Raw genomic sequence first — 16,351 nt, forward strand, 5'->3', positions numbered from 1 at the left:
ATAACTTAATCTTAAATAACAAATAAAGTGTCTTTTAGTATGTACGGTCTTTATTATCCCTTTAGTTTCACATTTCCAGTGGTTCAGTTTTGCAATGACATTGTCAACGAACAGATCTTCTTCATAGAAAAAAAAGACATACTGTAGATGTCTGTGTTGAGGTTGTATATTCTCGGTCGCTGTCCAGTCATGCTCTCTAGGTGTGATTGGCTCCGATATTGATTGGCTCTTATGAACTGATATTCTGTCCAGAGGCTTAACTATTGTGTATCCCACAAAGCACCCTGTTCTTCATGTATAGGCACTGTCATGTTGCACTGTAAATGTTTATTGTGTTAAGAGTATAAAAATGCACCGAAAATACAAAATTCTAATTTTTGGGTTAGACTTTTTTTTACAATATTGTGTGTTTGAATGTATAATAGTAGTCATTGTTACAGTACTACTGTGTATGCTAGCTTTGTGTTAAAAAATCATCCATTTGAAATCTGAAAGTGTTTAAACTCATATGTCTCCAAAACCTTCTTGCAAGCAGTGAATTACAGAGTGAATATTTAATTTTTGTTTTCCATTAGAATGAGTAAGATGCATCTAGGAAACAAAGAGCACTGAGAAGTGCCGAGTTTCTAATTTGTAGTCAGTAGATTCAAGGTTTTTATTAAATTTGTGCCTTACTTTTATTATGACTTTTTTTAAAGCATCAGGAAAAAAATAAAAGAAGGCTAAGTGTGTTGAAATGCCAGATTTAAACCTTTTACTTCTTTTCCCATCCTTGTCTTTTTATCTCCAGGCCACAATACGTTGGAGGATGTCTCCATTACTGGTTATATCTACACTGAAGGGAACCCGGTCTCACCTGTAGGGAAAGCTTCTCTTCTGTATGTTCAGGATGAAGCTCATGAACTTGCTCAGTTTCTGGTTGAGCACTCTCACTGCTTGAGCAGAACTAGCCACCAAGAAGTTATCGCTAGGTTTGGATTACTCGAAGAAAACAGGAGAAGAAAGACAGATGAGAAAGTCACGATGGCTATGGCCAACTTTGAGTTCCCCTACACATGGAATATTCTAGGAAGCCAAGCAGGAGAAGGTGAGTGTTTTGGGATGTTTTAAACACACTGTATTAGTGTTGTTGGGAGTAAGTCTCTGAAATGTTGCGTGACAGATTATGTGTTCAGTTCACTGCTGCAGATGCTACTATTGTGATTTGAGCAGAGAACCAGAGTATGCTGGTAGGAAGTAGGCTAGACTTAAAACTGGTACACAAGGAGTACGAAACTACACATCAAAATCTTTGTATAGTACATGTTGTCTATACCGAAAAGTCCCATTCACAGGCAGAATGAATAACATTTGATAAAACTACAAGTGTATAAAAAAGAAACCATCTTTTGAATAATTGCACAATGTAAATATCTTGGGTTTGATGTCTTCATGGTCTTCATGTTGTCTTCTTGTGAACCTCCTGAATTTGTCTTATCATTAGCCATTATTATTGCTATTTTATTGTCTCTGTAGTGTATTGATGTATTGTCTTTGTGACATATGAAGCTGAGAAGATCTCTGATATTTTCTATAGGCATATCACAGCCTCTAATAATTCCTTTCTCTAACAGGTAAACTTTCAATATGGCTGAATCCAAAATAACAGGTGTGTGAATGGCACTTATTAAAATCACCCATTGGGATGAGTATATCACACTCTGAGTTCAATTTAACACATACTGAACAGAGTATATTGATTTCTGTTTGAGTTTATTTAATTTTTGTATGAACCAAAAACCAAGTGTCACATCGACCAATAACAGCATATAACAATAACAGTCTATGTGTGTGATGTTCTTTCTGACACATTGCTTTAAGGATTTTTTATATTATTCCACCTTGTGTGCACAAAGTTCAATAAAACATATCTTTCATACATTTATCTAATATATGTAATATTATCCCCCAAAATTGTGAATTTTTTAGTTCAAAGGTAGGCGGGAACAGAGAACAGAAATAATTTGAAAGCTGGTACTGTAGCTCTGCTTTATTTTTTATGACAGCATGAAGCACAAATAATCAGTTTTGAAGTTTAGTCAAATTATATTTATCAAGAATTGCAGCATAAAATTGAAAAGGCCAGATCGTGTCTGACTGCATAGAAACTATAATTCTCTATATCTGAGAGCAACGGCAGTTCAAAAATGCTACTCAGCTCTCATCTCTTCATCTGAAAACCTGATATGCTGACACAGCAGCTGATTAATAAAGTTCATTAATGGGTGATATTGCTAGGTCAAAACAAAACTGTTTCACATTTAATTGGTTAGTTTTTATTAAACCAATGTAATAGAATTGAAATACATGTATTTTTCTCATTCATTGAAAACTAGCCTTTTATATTTTGGATATGTACTGTATAGGATTTTCTTTTATGAAAGGATACATTTATTGAACAGATTTCTAACAGTAAACATTGACCTGAAATCCAGTCAATCCAGTCAACCTGAAATTGGGAGTTACTATAAAAGACCTCAGCTGGTGAAATTCATGTTGCTGAGCAGCAATGAGGAGTGAGGGCTTTGCATGTAAAACACTGGAGCCCTGGACCTGTGCCAGCAGGAATAATGAAAAGGTGCTGTAGTACAAAAGAAAAACATCAGATCACATGCTCTTGAGAAGCAGCAGAGCAAAGAAAATACATTTTCAAAGATTGGGCAATTATAGCCATTAGCAGAGAGAAGATTGATAGACAAGGAGTTTCTGCAAAGGTCTCTTAATTGTCATGCCATGTGTGAGGTTGTGCTCTTAGAGTGAGCCATAGCTTTTACATTTGCCCATGCTTGATCAGTATTAATAAAATAATAGGTTTGAGAGATTGAATGTCCTTTAATTACTCTCAAAACTCTATACTTTTTTTAGTAATGATCTCCTCAAACATTCAGTAGTCCAATATACTTCTGCTGTTGATCCTCCAAGACTTTTTAAAAGAAGTTATTTCATTGATAGGAATAACCATACTGTATCTAAGTATTAAAGCTAAAAGCATTCTCAGGAATCCTTACAATCTTTAAGTGATTCACAGGGATTTATTTGATTAATGAGGTTAAATCACACCCAGTTTGCTCCAAATGTGGCTGCATTATAATAGAAAATACTGTGGTTAGATCACACTGTATTTAGTTTTACACGCATTACAACTAAAAAGTGCCAGTGGTTTAGATTAACAAAAGTAATTTTGAGCAGAAAGTGGCATCAAGGAGCATATAGGGTTTAAAGAAGTAAGTCCTCAATGTGAAACACTCGCACTTGTCCATCTTTATACCAATAGAAATTATTATTTCTTTAATGACCTTGGTGTAAAATATGCCAGAAAACTGAATTCTGTACACCTTTCCATAGGGTCTTCACAGCTATATGAAACATTCCTCACTGGTGTTCTGCTTTTGTAAGAGACTGACTTAGATTGTTCTGCAGAGGCTAATTTCAGACCATTGAGTTTAGAACAAATATTATCAGGACACAGGTCAAACACATTCTATTAAAAAAATAGACCAGAAAGTTTATGCCATTGTTAATGGAGATATTGTGAGGGATGGCTCAGCAGTTATTAGCTGAATTTGCAGTTTGCTATGCTGGGACTAAGCAGATTTTTTAACCTGGTAAAAATGCTCACACCCACACTCCATAGCCCTAAGCCAAGGTCACTTAGGTCAGGTCAAATTGGATTACTTGGTCTTTTTACACCTGGGGTTTAATTAGTATCAAATTTTCATAGTTTATGTGATGAATTTGGGTGACATGTTGGTGAAGTGGTTTGCATTGCTGTCTTGCAGTGCTGGGGCCCTGGGTGCAATCTGCATGGAGTTTGTACTTTTCCCCCATGTTTGCATGGGTTTCCTCTGGTTTCTCTGGTTTCCTTCCACAGTCCAAAGGAATAATGGTACTTTAAGTGGCTTCTGGGAGAATTGGCCCTTGTGTTTATATGCCCTGTGAGTGGTTTTCCCTTTCTGGCACCTGTTGCCAGCTGCCCTGCGGCCCTGTATTGGATAAAACGTTTAGATAATGAATGATGGATGTGATGAATTGTGATAGAGAGGGCATTAAAGAATTGAAACACTGAGGATTGATGGTTAAAAAAGAAAAACATTCAAAAAATAGAAGCATATAATTAAAAAAAATCATTTTGTCAAAAAAAAACTTTGAACTGCATTGTGTACAGTATTTAAAATGTGTTGTACAGTATAACCAATTTATTAGGTAACGGAAGAGAAAAATATTATGTTCACATTATTTCGTATACTGCATCCAGATTCATCCATATAACAAGAAAAAGACTTGATGATGAGACCTGTATAATGTATTATACAATGCATTCAATGCTTGATCATGCTTCATTGTGCTGTGTTGTGAATTTTGTTTCAGTGTAATTTAGCGGTGAGATTTTGATCTTTAGTAAACTACATATTATATTACATAGTATGCAGTAAGCTGAGTAGTTCTCACTGAAATTCTTTTAAGAACGCAAGAACTCAATACATATTTGTATCCACATAGAATAAAACAGAGGTCAGAATGACATAATGTGTATTGTACTACAGTATGTCTCTGGTGCTTTCCCCAATAAATTAGTGGTATGTACTGTAGCTGATAAAGTGCCAAAATACTCCACAAAATAAGCAAGGAAGAGTTCGAAACAATAAAATTGAGAATGCTCCAGACTAAATAACTCCAAAACATTATGAAATATCCTATGCTTTTTCCTAACGAGTCAGCAGAAAGATTAGATAAAGCCCTCTTCCAAATTCAGGTGTTTGCTACTATGTTCCTGTGTAAGCAATTCAGCTTTATCTGCACTGTTTCCTTTGAATTTCCGAAGGAGTTGGAAAGTAAGTAAGGATTTTGTACGGCAGTAATGGACAGGATACTATTTTTTAGGATTTTAGAAACTGGTCAAGGGGGAGCTCCAGCCTGATAGATTAACTTTTATGTTCTTTCCTGCAAATTATCTTGGAATTCCTTAGTGGATATTCCTTTTTTCTGCCTAAGTAAAACCTTAGGCTTAATGAGCTCTGTGGCTGTGTTTTTCTTCACTTTACAGTCTAATTCCCTAGATAAGGAATTCTATGGATAAAATGACTTTCAAGATTATTTTTTTGTAGAAAATATAGAAAAGTTACTTCTAATTATCCTACAATATAAGTTAAAGGATCTTATTTCACACAAATATGATTTTTGGAAAGTCTTCCAATTAAAATTGTTAAAAATGTTAAAAATGAAGAAAAAAAATGGTCTTCTGGGACAATTGTATTTATATTAACATATTCAATTTTCAGGTGTGCCGTTAAAGAAAGGGGAAACATTTTAGGTCTCCAATATACTCGTGAGAGTATAATGATTTTGTCATGTCTGTCTCATTTTTAAACAAAAAATGCTTATCTGGTAAGGGAGACTGAGACATTTAACAAGTAAAGGTATCAGGGAGGAATTATACATTATTTATTGTCAGTTTTGGCTTTACCAGATTTTTTTACTGCAGTTGTTGTGGATCATAAAGTTTGATATTGCCAAGAGGTTATGAAAACATTTTAAAAGACATCAATTTAGACAGGAAATGTAGTAGAGGGATGGGATAGATAAATTACCTTCATTGAATGAACTCTCATGTACTGTATAAGTGTGCCTTTAACTGTACTTATCCATTGATACTGCACAGATCAGCAAATTTAAAGAGCCTTGTGCTATTTATTTGCTAAAGGTTACTGGCACTGAGCTGTATTATCAAATCAACTGCAAAGAAAGGAAATAGGAGAGTACGGTACACTGTATTTAAATACATTTGTCCTTGGACCGTGGTGTCTGCAAGGTGAATAATAAGAATTTAACAAAGCCAAATCCTTTTAAAGAAAACAAAAACATAGAAAAATGTGAATGAACTTCACAATAAATCAGGCTTGCTGGGGTAAAATACTACAGATAGCTGAAGTTCATCCAAAATGTCTTATATAATGGAAGGATTGTTCATGCTAAATTGTGCATCTTAATTTGTGCTGGTGACTGAGGTTATGAATTGGCCTGCACAGTGTTGTGTCAGTTTGAATTAGCATAGGCGTTCTTCATTTGTTTCATTTTCTCTTTATGTATCTGACAATGCACTCCTGTTGAAGCTGTTAGCTTTTTTTCACTCGAATAAAAGCTTTTAATATTGCCAAATACATGTAATGCTTTTCAAGACCTCAAAAGGCTTATACGGTGTGAATCTTATTAGCACATATAAATATAAAATATTATTTACTGATCTAGAGGCCTGCTGGTTTAATTTCACTTTTTAATTCCTAAATTGCATTTTCTACTGATGATTTTCTACCTCTGAATGATTCTGAAAACTATGTAAAATGTCATCAGCTGACTTTCTAATGCTGATATGCTCGGGGTGTCCAATTGAAGGAATGAAGAACAAACCACATTTAAAATGTTTCCCTTAAACATAAATCAATTACATTGTAGGATAAATAATAATTTTATCAATGTATGATTTACAGACACAATTGGAAATGACAATGAGTTAACAATCCAAATAGATGTGTTCTGTTTTTTTATTCTGCTTCCAGCTGGTTAAATTTTGGTTCACACATCTGAATGAGGGTGATTTCTGAAACTCAGGAATTAGCATCATGTTGATATTAATTACAAACCCAATACAGCATTTTAAGAGTTAAAAGAAAATGTAAAAAGTTGTCTAAAATTGAAACCAATGTGCCTGTGATTCAGGAGTATGCTGGACCAACCAGAAGTGGTCCCATGGGGTGATGTTTGGGACACTAATTTAACATACCAAGTGCCTTTGCTTATGACTGCCTCTTTATAAGCATCTGCAAGAAATAAATATTGGTTCTTTAAAGTGGTTGGGTAGTAATGTATGGGTCAGTACATTAATATTTTCATCACTAAATGTTTCCAAAAATGGTTTCCTGAGATATTATTCAAAGTGTGCCAATTTTTCATTATTCATTTTCAAAACGTTGACTTTTTAAAAGTTTCTGTTTTTGGAAAGAGAGAAAAAAATTGCACTAGAACAACCTAACGTGCACTCATGGAATTAAATGCATGAGATTGAGTTATTCTGAAGGATGTTTGTTTCTTTGGTTGTAAGAATTACCATTTGATAAAATAGTGTTTCCATTGTTCCATTACTATGGGAAATGGTAAAAAAAATAGCAGGAAATAATTTATAAATGACACAATTTGAGTAGAAGGCTTTTATGAATCTCTTTATTTTCTTGATGTCTGACATTCTTTTCATTATGCAGCATGAATGTGACTGTGATGCAATGAAACAGTATTTAATAAATAAACTGAAGGCAGTGAGTTTCAGACAGGAGTGTAGAGTTAGGATACTGTTTGTGACCAGTACACACCCTAAAACAGGGCCAAAATTCAGAATTCAGAACCTTTTAGGGGGTTCCTTCTTTCATGATTTAAAGTTTATTTGCAGTTACAGTGTTTATACAGTAAAGAAATGGAATGTCACTACATTACATGCCTTATGTGATGATCTCCAAATTACCAATTTAGCAGTTTAACAGGTTAGAGAAGATTATAATAATATTCTGAAAAATCAAGGAACAACTATTTCAAGGCTTGGGACATCGTCCTTCTTTAGAAAACAAGGAAATATACACTAAATACCAGCAAATAGAGTGTTCATTATTTTAAGATTACATTTTCAGTCAATATGGTTTGATATGTACACAAAAACAATCTTTTCCTATCTCCATGTTCTTCTTGTTCTGGTAGAGTACTGTACATGTGTTGCATTAGCCTCTTGACCTTATTGTACAGACAAGCACATTAACAATGAAGGAAAATCTAAACAATGTAATATATAATTGCACTAAAGAAAAGGGTGACCTTTCAATGTTCATTCTGTTTTTATCTGCTCATAAAGGACACAGGTTGTGTGACAGCTTTTAATAATTGCCTGCATAAACCTCAAAATGATAAGGGCGACAAAATTTCTTAGAAAAAAACTGCTTGCTTTTGTAATCTCTCTCTCATGCTGTTCCAGAGCTCCTGGTTCCAAATCTGTTGAGTGGCTCGGCACTGGGTTTGTTTATGTGCTCGTGCACTGTTCCTTGAGTGCCTTAGAAGTTGTTTAAATGTACAGTATGAACACAGAAGAGTGTGTTCCCGTATATTTCCAAAAATATATGGTAATGATGGATAGAAGAAACCAGAAAACTGCAAACAACACCAACAGAAATATTGTGTGCTTTGTGTTTCTGCATGCAATTACATTACATTAATGCTTACATTAATGTTTATACAAATCTATGTTGTACACCAGATTTTTTTAAACATTTTTTTTCTTTTCTTTCTTTCTTTTCTCGTAACTTAACAATGACATTAAATCATAATATGTTGATTGAAGTTTATTAATCCTTGTTTCTGATTTAAAATGCAATCCAACATAATTTATGTATGGTACGGTATTTATATATTTATCAAGTGAAAAGAGAGGCTATTATTGTCACATCACTCCCTAGAGCTCTCTGGAGTCATTCACACAGAATGGAGAGTGTCTTTTGATGCAATGGTGTAGGGTTAACACTGGTGTAGGGTTTGCCACCTGTGCATTTTGAGGTTCCTAATATTAATTAAACCAGTGGCCCAGCTACACACACCAGTCATTGTAAAAGCAACCTTCACTTAAGGTTTTTATTAAACTGAAGTTAATCATAACCCTGTTAGTAAAAAAAAAATACTACTATTATTAATATTGCTGTTGATCTTGCTGTAGTGAGTGCTAGAGGTGGTAGATTCAGTTTGATACTGTATTGTCTGAGCCTCCACACGTTTAATCCAAAAAGGAAAGCTCTGATATAAAGTGTAGTTATAAGTTATAATATACAACAGCTATGCTTATCTTAAATACATTAAAAAAAATTCTGCATGCGGCACAGACTACAAAAGTAAGTGATTTCCCAGAATGAGGTATTTGTTTTTTAAAGCTGTTGAGAGAGCTTTGGCACTGCTGGTATGAAAGGTCTATTAAAGACTAATATGCAAAAAAGAAGCTAGCAATGCACAGCGGATTAAGCTTTGCATTAAATTTTGGCCTTGGTTCTTAACCTGTTGATTAGATAGAAAATGTTTTTATATTTAATATACCAAGACTTGTTTTCTGGCCTGTGAGCTGTAGGCCTAGTAACAAGTAGCTAATACAAAAGTATTTCGTCTGAAAAAGTGTCCTGGGGCACACTTATTTATAGATAACAAAGTAGCATTTCTATACAGTTTACTTAAATCTCGTTATTATAAGGCATAGATTTCAATTTACAACTTTATGTTTTCTGTCACAGTGCATAGGTGGAGTATGGCACACAATAATATTCCCAGCCAGTTTAACATTATTATATCGAAAGGAAAAATAAATATCACTTCTCTTGTAACCAGAGCTCAGGTCCATTCATTTGTGACTTCTGACAGTTCTTTTTGCTGTGTGTTGTTCCCCAGGCTGATCAGAATGACAGTTTTGGGTGTGTTTGCTGCACAGCCTGCTTTGTTTCACACACAATGTAATTTTCTTTCATCTCCGGTCATGTTTTTCTTGCAGAGCCCAAACCCAGGGAGTCCTTGCTCCATCTAGCAGTGAGACTGGGCTTGATCAGACTCTCTCAATTTTTGCTGTGCCAGCCTGGAGGCCTAATGGCTCTGTCCTTACCAAATGAAGAAGGTGTTACTCCTCTGCAACTGGCAAAGCAGTCTGGGCACCAAGCTCTTGTTGAGCTACTAACAAAGTAAGTCATACTTTTAACTGGATTTTTTAAACCTCTTTATGTAGGGGTATCTCTATTGATATTTGTGGTGTGTGTAGGTGTCACTGAAACTAGATGAAATCCAATCAGAAATCTTACAAGTTAAACACAGGCAGCTGTGCTATAAGGATTTTGAATGTCCCTCTTTGTGTGAAAATGAGCAAATTACAAAACAATATTTAAGTGTGTACTTAGTTACCTAAATGTTAATTTTAACTGCTAAAGATTTAAAAAAAAATCTTTGTTAAAGCCATATCCCTTGCAATTGGTCAATAACAGGCATGTTATTTTTAATTTGTTACATTTTATTAATTACAAATAACCTGCAGGTATTTATGAGTCAGTTTTCTTCCTTTCTTAATATAATATAATAAAGACACAGGTCTTGCTATTTTGAGTCATGTCAGAATTTTCTGGACTATTCCAGCATAAACTAATTTAAGCAGGATAACAGAACGACTAGAAATTAAAGAAGGGTGTTTGGCCCATAATTTGAATTGGGAAGAAGCACTGCAGAATCCTATAAATGCTTCATCATCGCAACATTTAAAACAATAACAACAGTAATTTATTTTTATTAATGTATTGTCTCTCATGCCATTCACAAAGTGCTTTAAAAAAGATTAATTCATTCCAAAAGATTTAAAAAGCATAATGAAGCAAAAAATCTAGAAGATTATTCACATTTGGACAAGAAACCAGATCAGAAAAAAGTTGTATTACAGTATACAAATGTGCTTTTAAATTAGATTTAAAACATTTAATGAGTTAAGAATTGTGATTGAAAAATTTAATTTATGGAGACTCTCTAATGCAAGGAGGGTAAAGAGTTCAACAGTCTGGGGGCATTGTAACTAACAGCTACCCCTCCCCTCCTAATGCGATTCACTCTTGGAGTGTAAAGCAAGCCAGAACGAGCACAATCTTCAGGCTGATAAAATATGAGCATTTCACAAGTATTAGCATTAGCACTGTAGGTATTTCACAAATCATGTGCCAGATGATTCAGTGCTTTACATACAAGTAAAATATTTTTTTAATTAGTTATTGACCAACAGTCAGTGCAGTTATGCTTAAGGAGAACAGGCACTTTGGGCATTTAATAATAAAGGCCACTATTAATAATTTGTTATTTATGTTCTGAAAGTTCACATCGTTAAAAAGGAAATGTGAGCCTGACAGCCTAACTTCAAATTTTTTTGTCCTCAAAGATATCAAAGATTAAGAGGTTGTGACATGAGGAAGGCGACATGGACGAGCCTAATTGTCACAAAAGGCCTTGAGCATATTAGGCTTAGAAAAACATATTTGTGCATGTTGAAGAAAAAATGTAATTATACAGTATATATATTTTTAAAGAGAAAGGTTTTATATCATAAAATGAATTCAATAGAATAGCATACAAAATGCATTAAGACTGAAGATTAATCATTTTTTTTATTTTCAAAGGCATGTTTCAAGTAAGATACAGAGAAAGAACTGTGAATCATTTAAATTGTTTTATTTACAGTATAATGGTACTGATTAATTGAGATAAAGAACAAAAACAGATTCCAGTTTTTGCACATAAGGATTTTGAGATTTCATAGACTGGGCATCTTAACTATAGAAATGTGTTTTTGCAGTATTTATTATGAGCAGTTAAAGCAGTCATGTTTTAGAAGATAGAACTATATTTAAGGTAACTCCTAAGGCAGTGCATAACACAGTAAACACACGTAAATGTGTGTGTTTCAAACTACAGAGAACAACAGTTTCAACCAAAAGAGAAATTGAGCAGTTTCACTAAAAAGAGTCCGTCAGAGCCCTAGGTGAAACTAATAACCTGTGAAAAGAAGAAAAAAAATTGCAACTAATCTGAAAGAAAATGTTACATGACCTTCACTACTGTATGACATAGTTATTTCATGGGTTTCCTTTGGTTCTGTCAGCAGGAGATTTTTTTCAGTTTTTGAGAAAAGATGGTGAGTGTACACATCTAAATGCATGATTATAAGAGTTGAGCAGTCATTTATTCCTATTAAATACACTTCTCTTCATAGATGCTTAGAAACAGATGATGTAGTCTTTGTGAAGTTAAAGCCCTGACCTTTACGGGTTTTTTTTTACATGTCCATTATTGTAACTGGGCAACAGACTGGTGTGGTAAATATTTTAACTAACCATGTTAAAAAAAGATTGTTATTCTTAAGAGATGGATTACCAAATGAAGTGAGCTTCCAGCTTTTGACTGGTAATGATGGGTCTAAAAGAGTTAAAAAAAAGTTTTGGCCTTGTACTGTATGAGAGCAACTGTTTCTGTTGCCTGTGTTGGTTTCCACTGTGGGAGTGTGGCATACAGACCAATTAGAGAATGAAAAAGTGCAGGCATTCGCATGAGGCAAAGAGTAAGATCTGTGGCTGTGATCAAACATTTTCTATTTATGAAAAGGCTCAGAACACAGGGCTAATGGCCTAATCGACAAATTGTGAAGACGGACTCGTCTGAGAGTTTGGGTCTGACTGCAGAAAAGCTTTTTTTTGTACTATAGTGTGCATTAAAGAGAGAAACAGATTTACTTTGTCATTGGTTTAAAAAGGGAAAAACAAGTTTTACTTTCCCATACAGGAACCTCTATGATGAGGTTTAAGGTTAGGTTTATAAGGGAATCCGGTGAGACAAATTCAGATTAGGGACCAAATCAGGGTCCTTTCAGTGGGAAGGTTTTGATGCCAGGGTTGGTCTAATCTTAGCCCCTCTTTCACAGTTCCTCAATGTTTGCAATGACAGCTTTTTTCAGGTTACACCAAATAGAGTGCCAGTACCCAATAACAGGCTTATTTGTAGATCTTCTAATGCCATGTTAAAATGGTTAGTGGGTTCTGCTCCTGTCCTATTACTTTTTATACTATTAGTAGGTTACTCTTTCAGTAATATTCCTGCAGTAGTGTTCTTCTGAAATGGCTTAACTAGTTGAGCATAATGGCCTATTAACTAGTTAAAGCATATTCCTCATGTACAGTTTCCATTGCAAATCTTGAAAGCTTAGCGATTGAGGAGTTTCAGACTTGAGAGAGATTAGATCTGTGGTGAGGCCCTTCAGTCAAGGATTTTGACAGTTGTTTATTTCATTATTTGAACTACAAAGGTGCAATTCTGTATGAAGGTTAGAACCCTGTGATTATTTTCAGCCCTATATAATTAAACTTCTACCATTTCTAATGCTGTTGCTCTTTCTCATATTACTACTAGTTGTTCTGATAGTTTGTATTTTAAACATAATTTTTCTTCTTTTAGAAGAAGTAGTTGCTCTTAACAAGATGATTTTTGTAATCATTTCTTCCATAAAACTTTAATTAAGAGGTCTATAGAAGTAAAGCACAACTTTAATCACATCAGAATGTGTTTCAGAATGAGACTCATGCCCGTCAACTTTTTTTGGTGGTTTCTTGCTGTATCTTTCTGGTTACATGCAGGGAAGAGAGAGAGAGAGCAAAGCTTATACATTTATACAATTAAAAATGAATAATTTAAAGGCAACAGAAAATTAATCTGCAGAAGGGTTGGTATAGAAAAGTTAGAACTTTGAATTTTCTGTACTGAAAATAAACTGTGCATTTCTACAATATTAATGTTTGATTATATTGCCCATGGCAAAAAGAAACTTGATGATGTAATTTCTAAATTACCCAAAGTAAGCACCTCAATAACTATCATTATAGCTGGTCTGATGTACTGTACAGTTAGTGTTTATGGAAATGGAATATCATCAGATTTCCTGAAGTACTTCACAACGTTATCAAGTTCACCTCAGCTTTGTCTTTTCGTGTGGTTTATTGACAGTGGAAGATCAGATTCCATTAAGGTCAACTTAACCTGACCTCAACAACAATGGTTTTCTACATTTGCTTCATTCACATTTACTGTATGTTTGTTAGCTCAATGCTTCAAAGCAGAGATCTGTAGGATTAAAAAACCAACCCAGTTCTCATTGTTGTGAAAATTCCAAGTAAGCTTAGGAAGAAGCTGGACCTCTCTCTTGTGCCACAGATAGCGTTGTACTTGTCGGATTGAGCACCCATTGAAATCACTGACAGTGTTTGAATGATGGCAGTTTTTGCTATCACATTATTTTAACAATCCACACCTCATTTTGGCCTTGATTAATCAGAAACGTATTCCCTTTACTTGGTTCAATCAACCTGATAAATATGACAAAAACATGAAGGGGTAGTAGACATAGTAGCAGCAAGTTTGTAGTACTGTATATAAGGTGTTTCATACCGTAGATATTTTTGAAGACATTTTTTTCTAAGCTTTAGCCATAGATTTATGTTTTTCGCTTCATAAAAATGTTATCACGTGCTTGATTTCTGTGTAGATAAACAGTGTTCCTTGTATCATTATTAGACTGTTTTTCATTAAGATGTCAATATGCTGTTTTATAAAGAAATATGTGTCTGGTCAACATAAATCTGTATAAATATATATGAATAAAGAATTTGTTGTCCAGTGTGAAATATTTCTGTGATGTTTACTTTATTTTCTAAAAGCAGCAAAAGCTGTAAATACTCCTTTCTTGATTATATCCTTTATTGCTGAGGTTATCACCCCCGGCCAGTTATTTAATCGTATCTTGTTGTTAGCAGTGTTTGTGCTTGGCCAGACATGTCCAGACTCTGTGCTGTTAGCAGCTGTAAGGGAAGGGGTTGATGGCAAGGTCATTAAAAGAGACTGTCGTTTAATCTTGTTTTCGCAGCCCTCCAAATCCACTGGTCACTCCCTTGGCTGGCATTTCTCAGATCCAGGCTGACGGCTCTCGCTTGCTGAAGTTCTGTCATTTGTCAGAGACCTTGACTCTGACAGTCAGGCCAGACTCAGAGCGGACACTGGAGTCAGACATTCTGCTCCTGCGGAAACGCTTAAAGGATAATAACTTCCTCAGAGAGGTGAGTGCGGGGCATTCCCCCACATGATAGTGGCACAACAGAGTTTGGCAACATGACTTGCTGGGGATTTTAACTCTTTCTAGGAAATGACAGTTTAGGTGACAATTTACAGTTATTTGCAGGTAAATAAAACACATGCAGCATACAAATAATGGACTTCACATTTGGCAATAACTAATATCCTTCACCAGCAGACAACAATGGAAGGTACTTTTAACACTTTAAAAAAGCCATTAGAGAAGTCTATTCTGAGTTTTATTATGTTTTTATTAGGCTATATAGACAAATAAACGTGGGTTTAATTTATTTATTCAATTACAATTCAACTGTTCAATGTAATTAATGTAATTCAAACCCCTCCTTAATTAGAAACATATAAGAATGACAAGAAAATGAAGGGAGGAACCATCCACCCAACTCATTTGGTTGTGGTAACCAAGTAATCCAAGGATTTCATCTTGCTGTTTCTTGAAAGAAAGAAAAGTTTCAACTTAAACAACATGACTTTGTTATAGTAGAGTGTTCTACGCTCCGTCAATTCTGTGTTAAGTGTCTCCATCTCTCAGTTTTCATTTGTGTCCCCTGATTCCTGTTTCACTATTGGTTTTGAAGAAGCCAACAGGGCTGGAGAAATAAGTTGGTGAAAAATCTATGAAGAAAATGTCAAAAGGCTCAGTCAGGTCTTTAAAATGATTCCCATTTTAAACCATAGGTCGGAAAAAGCCATAAGCAGTGTCGTCGTGTTTCAGTGAAATGCGCTATTAACAATTTAATTAAAAAAACACATAACTGTTGGTCTTAAGAAGTAAATAAAATTATACCTGAAAAGTTGTAGCAAAAATGCAGAAATATTTTTTCTCCTCTCAGCTGTCTAACCTCAGGCAGTCAGCCAGGTGGTGGTTTGTTCAGAATTTCAGGGTTAATCCAGAACAATAATGTTAATTTTGCCTGTAGCTACTTTAAGAGTGTCTTTAAATTTTAAATACGTGTAGCTTGGCAGCAACATCTGGTTATACCTTTGTGTAACTTTTCAAGAAACCTGGTGTGTTGTTTTATTGTTGTTGTCAATGGTGGTGGTGCAGTTGCCCCAAGTACAATCAATAAACAATGATTACACTGCGTTTGATTTAACTACTCCTACTTGAATAGTTCAGCCTCTGTTTTGACTTTTAAATCACTCTGGAATGCTCAGTGATACAAACTGCATTCCTTAACACAAAAGCACAAGTATCTGTTTGCAAACTGAAATGCTATTTAAGGAATACACTTACAGCTGTTGAAAGGCAAAGCATTTTAGGTAATTACATGTTTGCAAAAAGTGTAAGAGTCTACAAAGTATTTTATCTGTGTGATCGAAAAAGATTTTATCTTCTGTAGCTCTAACCTATGAATGAGATGTCGAGTTAAAATAGTAAAAACCAATGTAAGAATAAGATGGAAAAACAGCCATATTTATAGCAATATAGCATATATAGTTATAGCAACTCTTGCTTAGCGCTCAGGATGCGTTCTGGTGAATGTTCTGTGTGAATCAGTGCTAATAGTGGCAATTATACCCTGGGCTCAATAGGGATGTGTTCCCAGGAGTGCTATTTTGTACATTATGAGTGACACATGAGAGC

The 16,351-nt window shown here is 34.6% G+C and overlaps 1 protein-coding gene across 7 annotated transcripts in view; it reads left to right on the forward strand.

Moving 5' to 3' along the window:
* The window catches only part of arhgef28a (Rho guanine nucleotide exchange factor 28a), a 186,373-nt gene that overhangs the window by 25,638 nt on the left and 144,384 nt on the right, over nucleotides 1-16,351 (forward strand). For all 7 annotated transcript variants that reach the window (XR_015935911.1, XM_088629163.1, XM_088629161.1 and 4 more), the window contains 3 exons: nucleotides 791-1,087; nucleotides 9,599-9,782; nucleotides 14,540-14,729. Coding sequence is in view for 6 of the 7 variants with exons in the window: in XM_088629163.1 (XP_088485289.1) it covers nucleotides 791-1,087; nucleotides 9,599-9,782; nucleotides 14,540-14,729 (671 nt within the window). In the remaining variant the exon portion in view is untranslated. The remainder of the gene's footprint in view (nucleotides 1-790; nucleotides 1,088-9,598; nucleotides 9,783-14,539; nucleotides 14,730-16,351) is intronic.

Source organism: Lepisosteus platostomus, chromosome 4 (genome assembly GCF_059453375.1).
Source record: "Lepisosteus platostomus isolate fLepPlt1 chromosome 4, fLepPlt1.hap1, whole genome shotgun sequence".
NCBI lineage: Eukaryota > Metazoa > Chordata > Actinopteri > Semionotiformes > Lepisosteidae > Lepisosteus > Lepisosteus platostomus.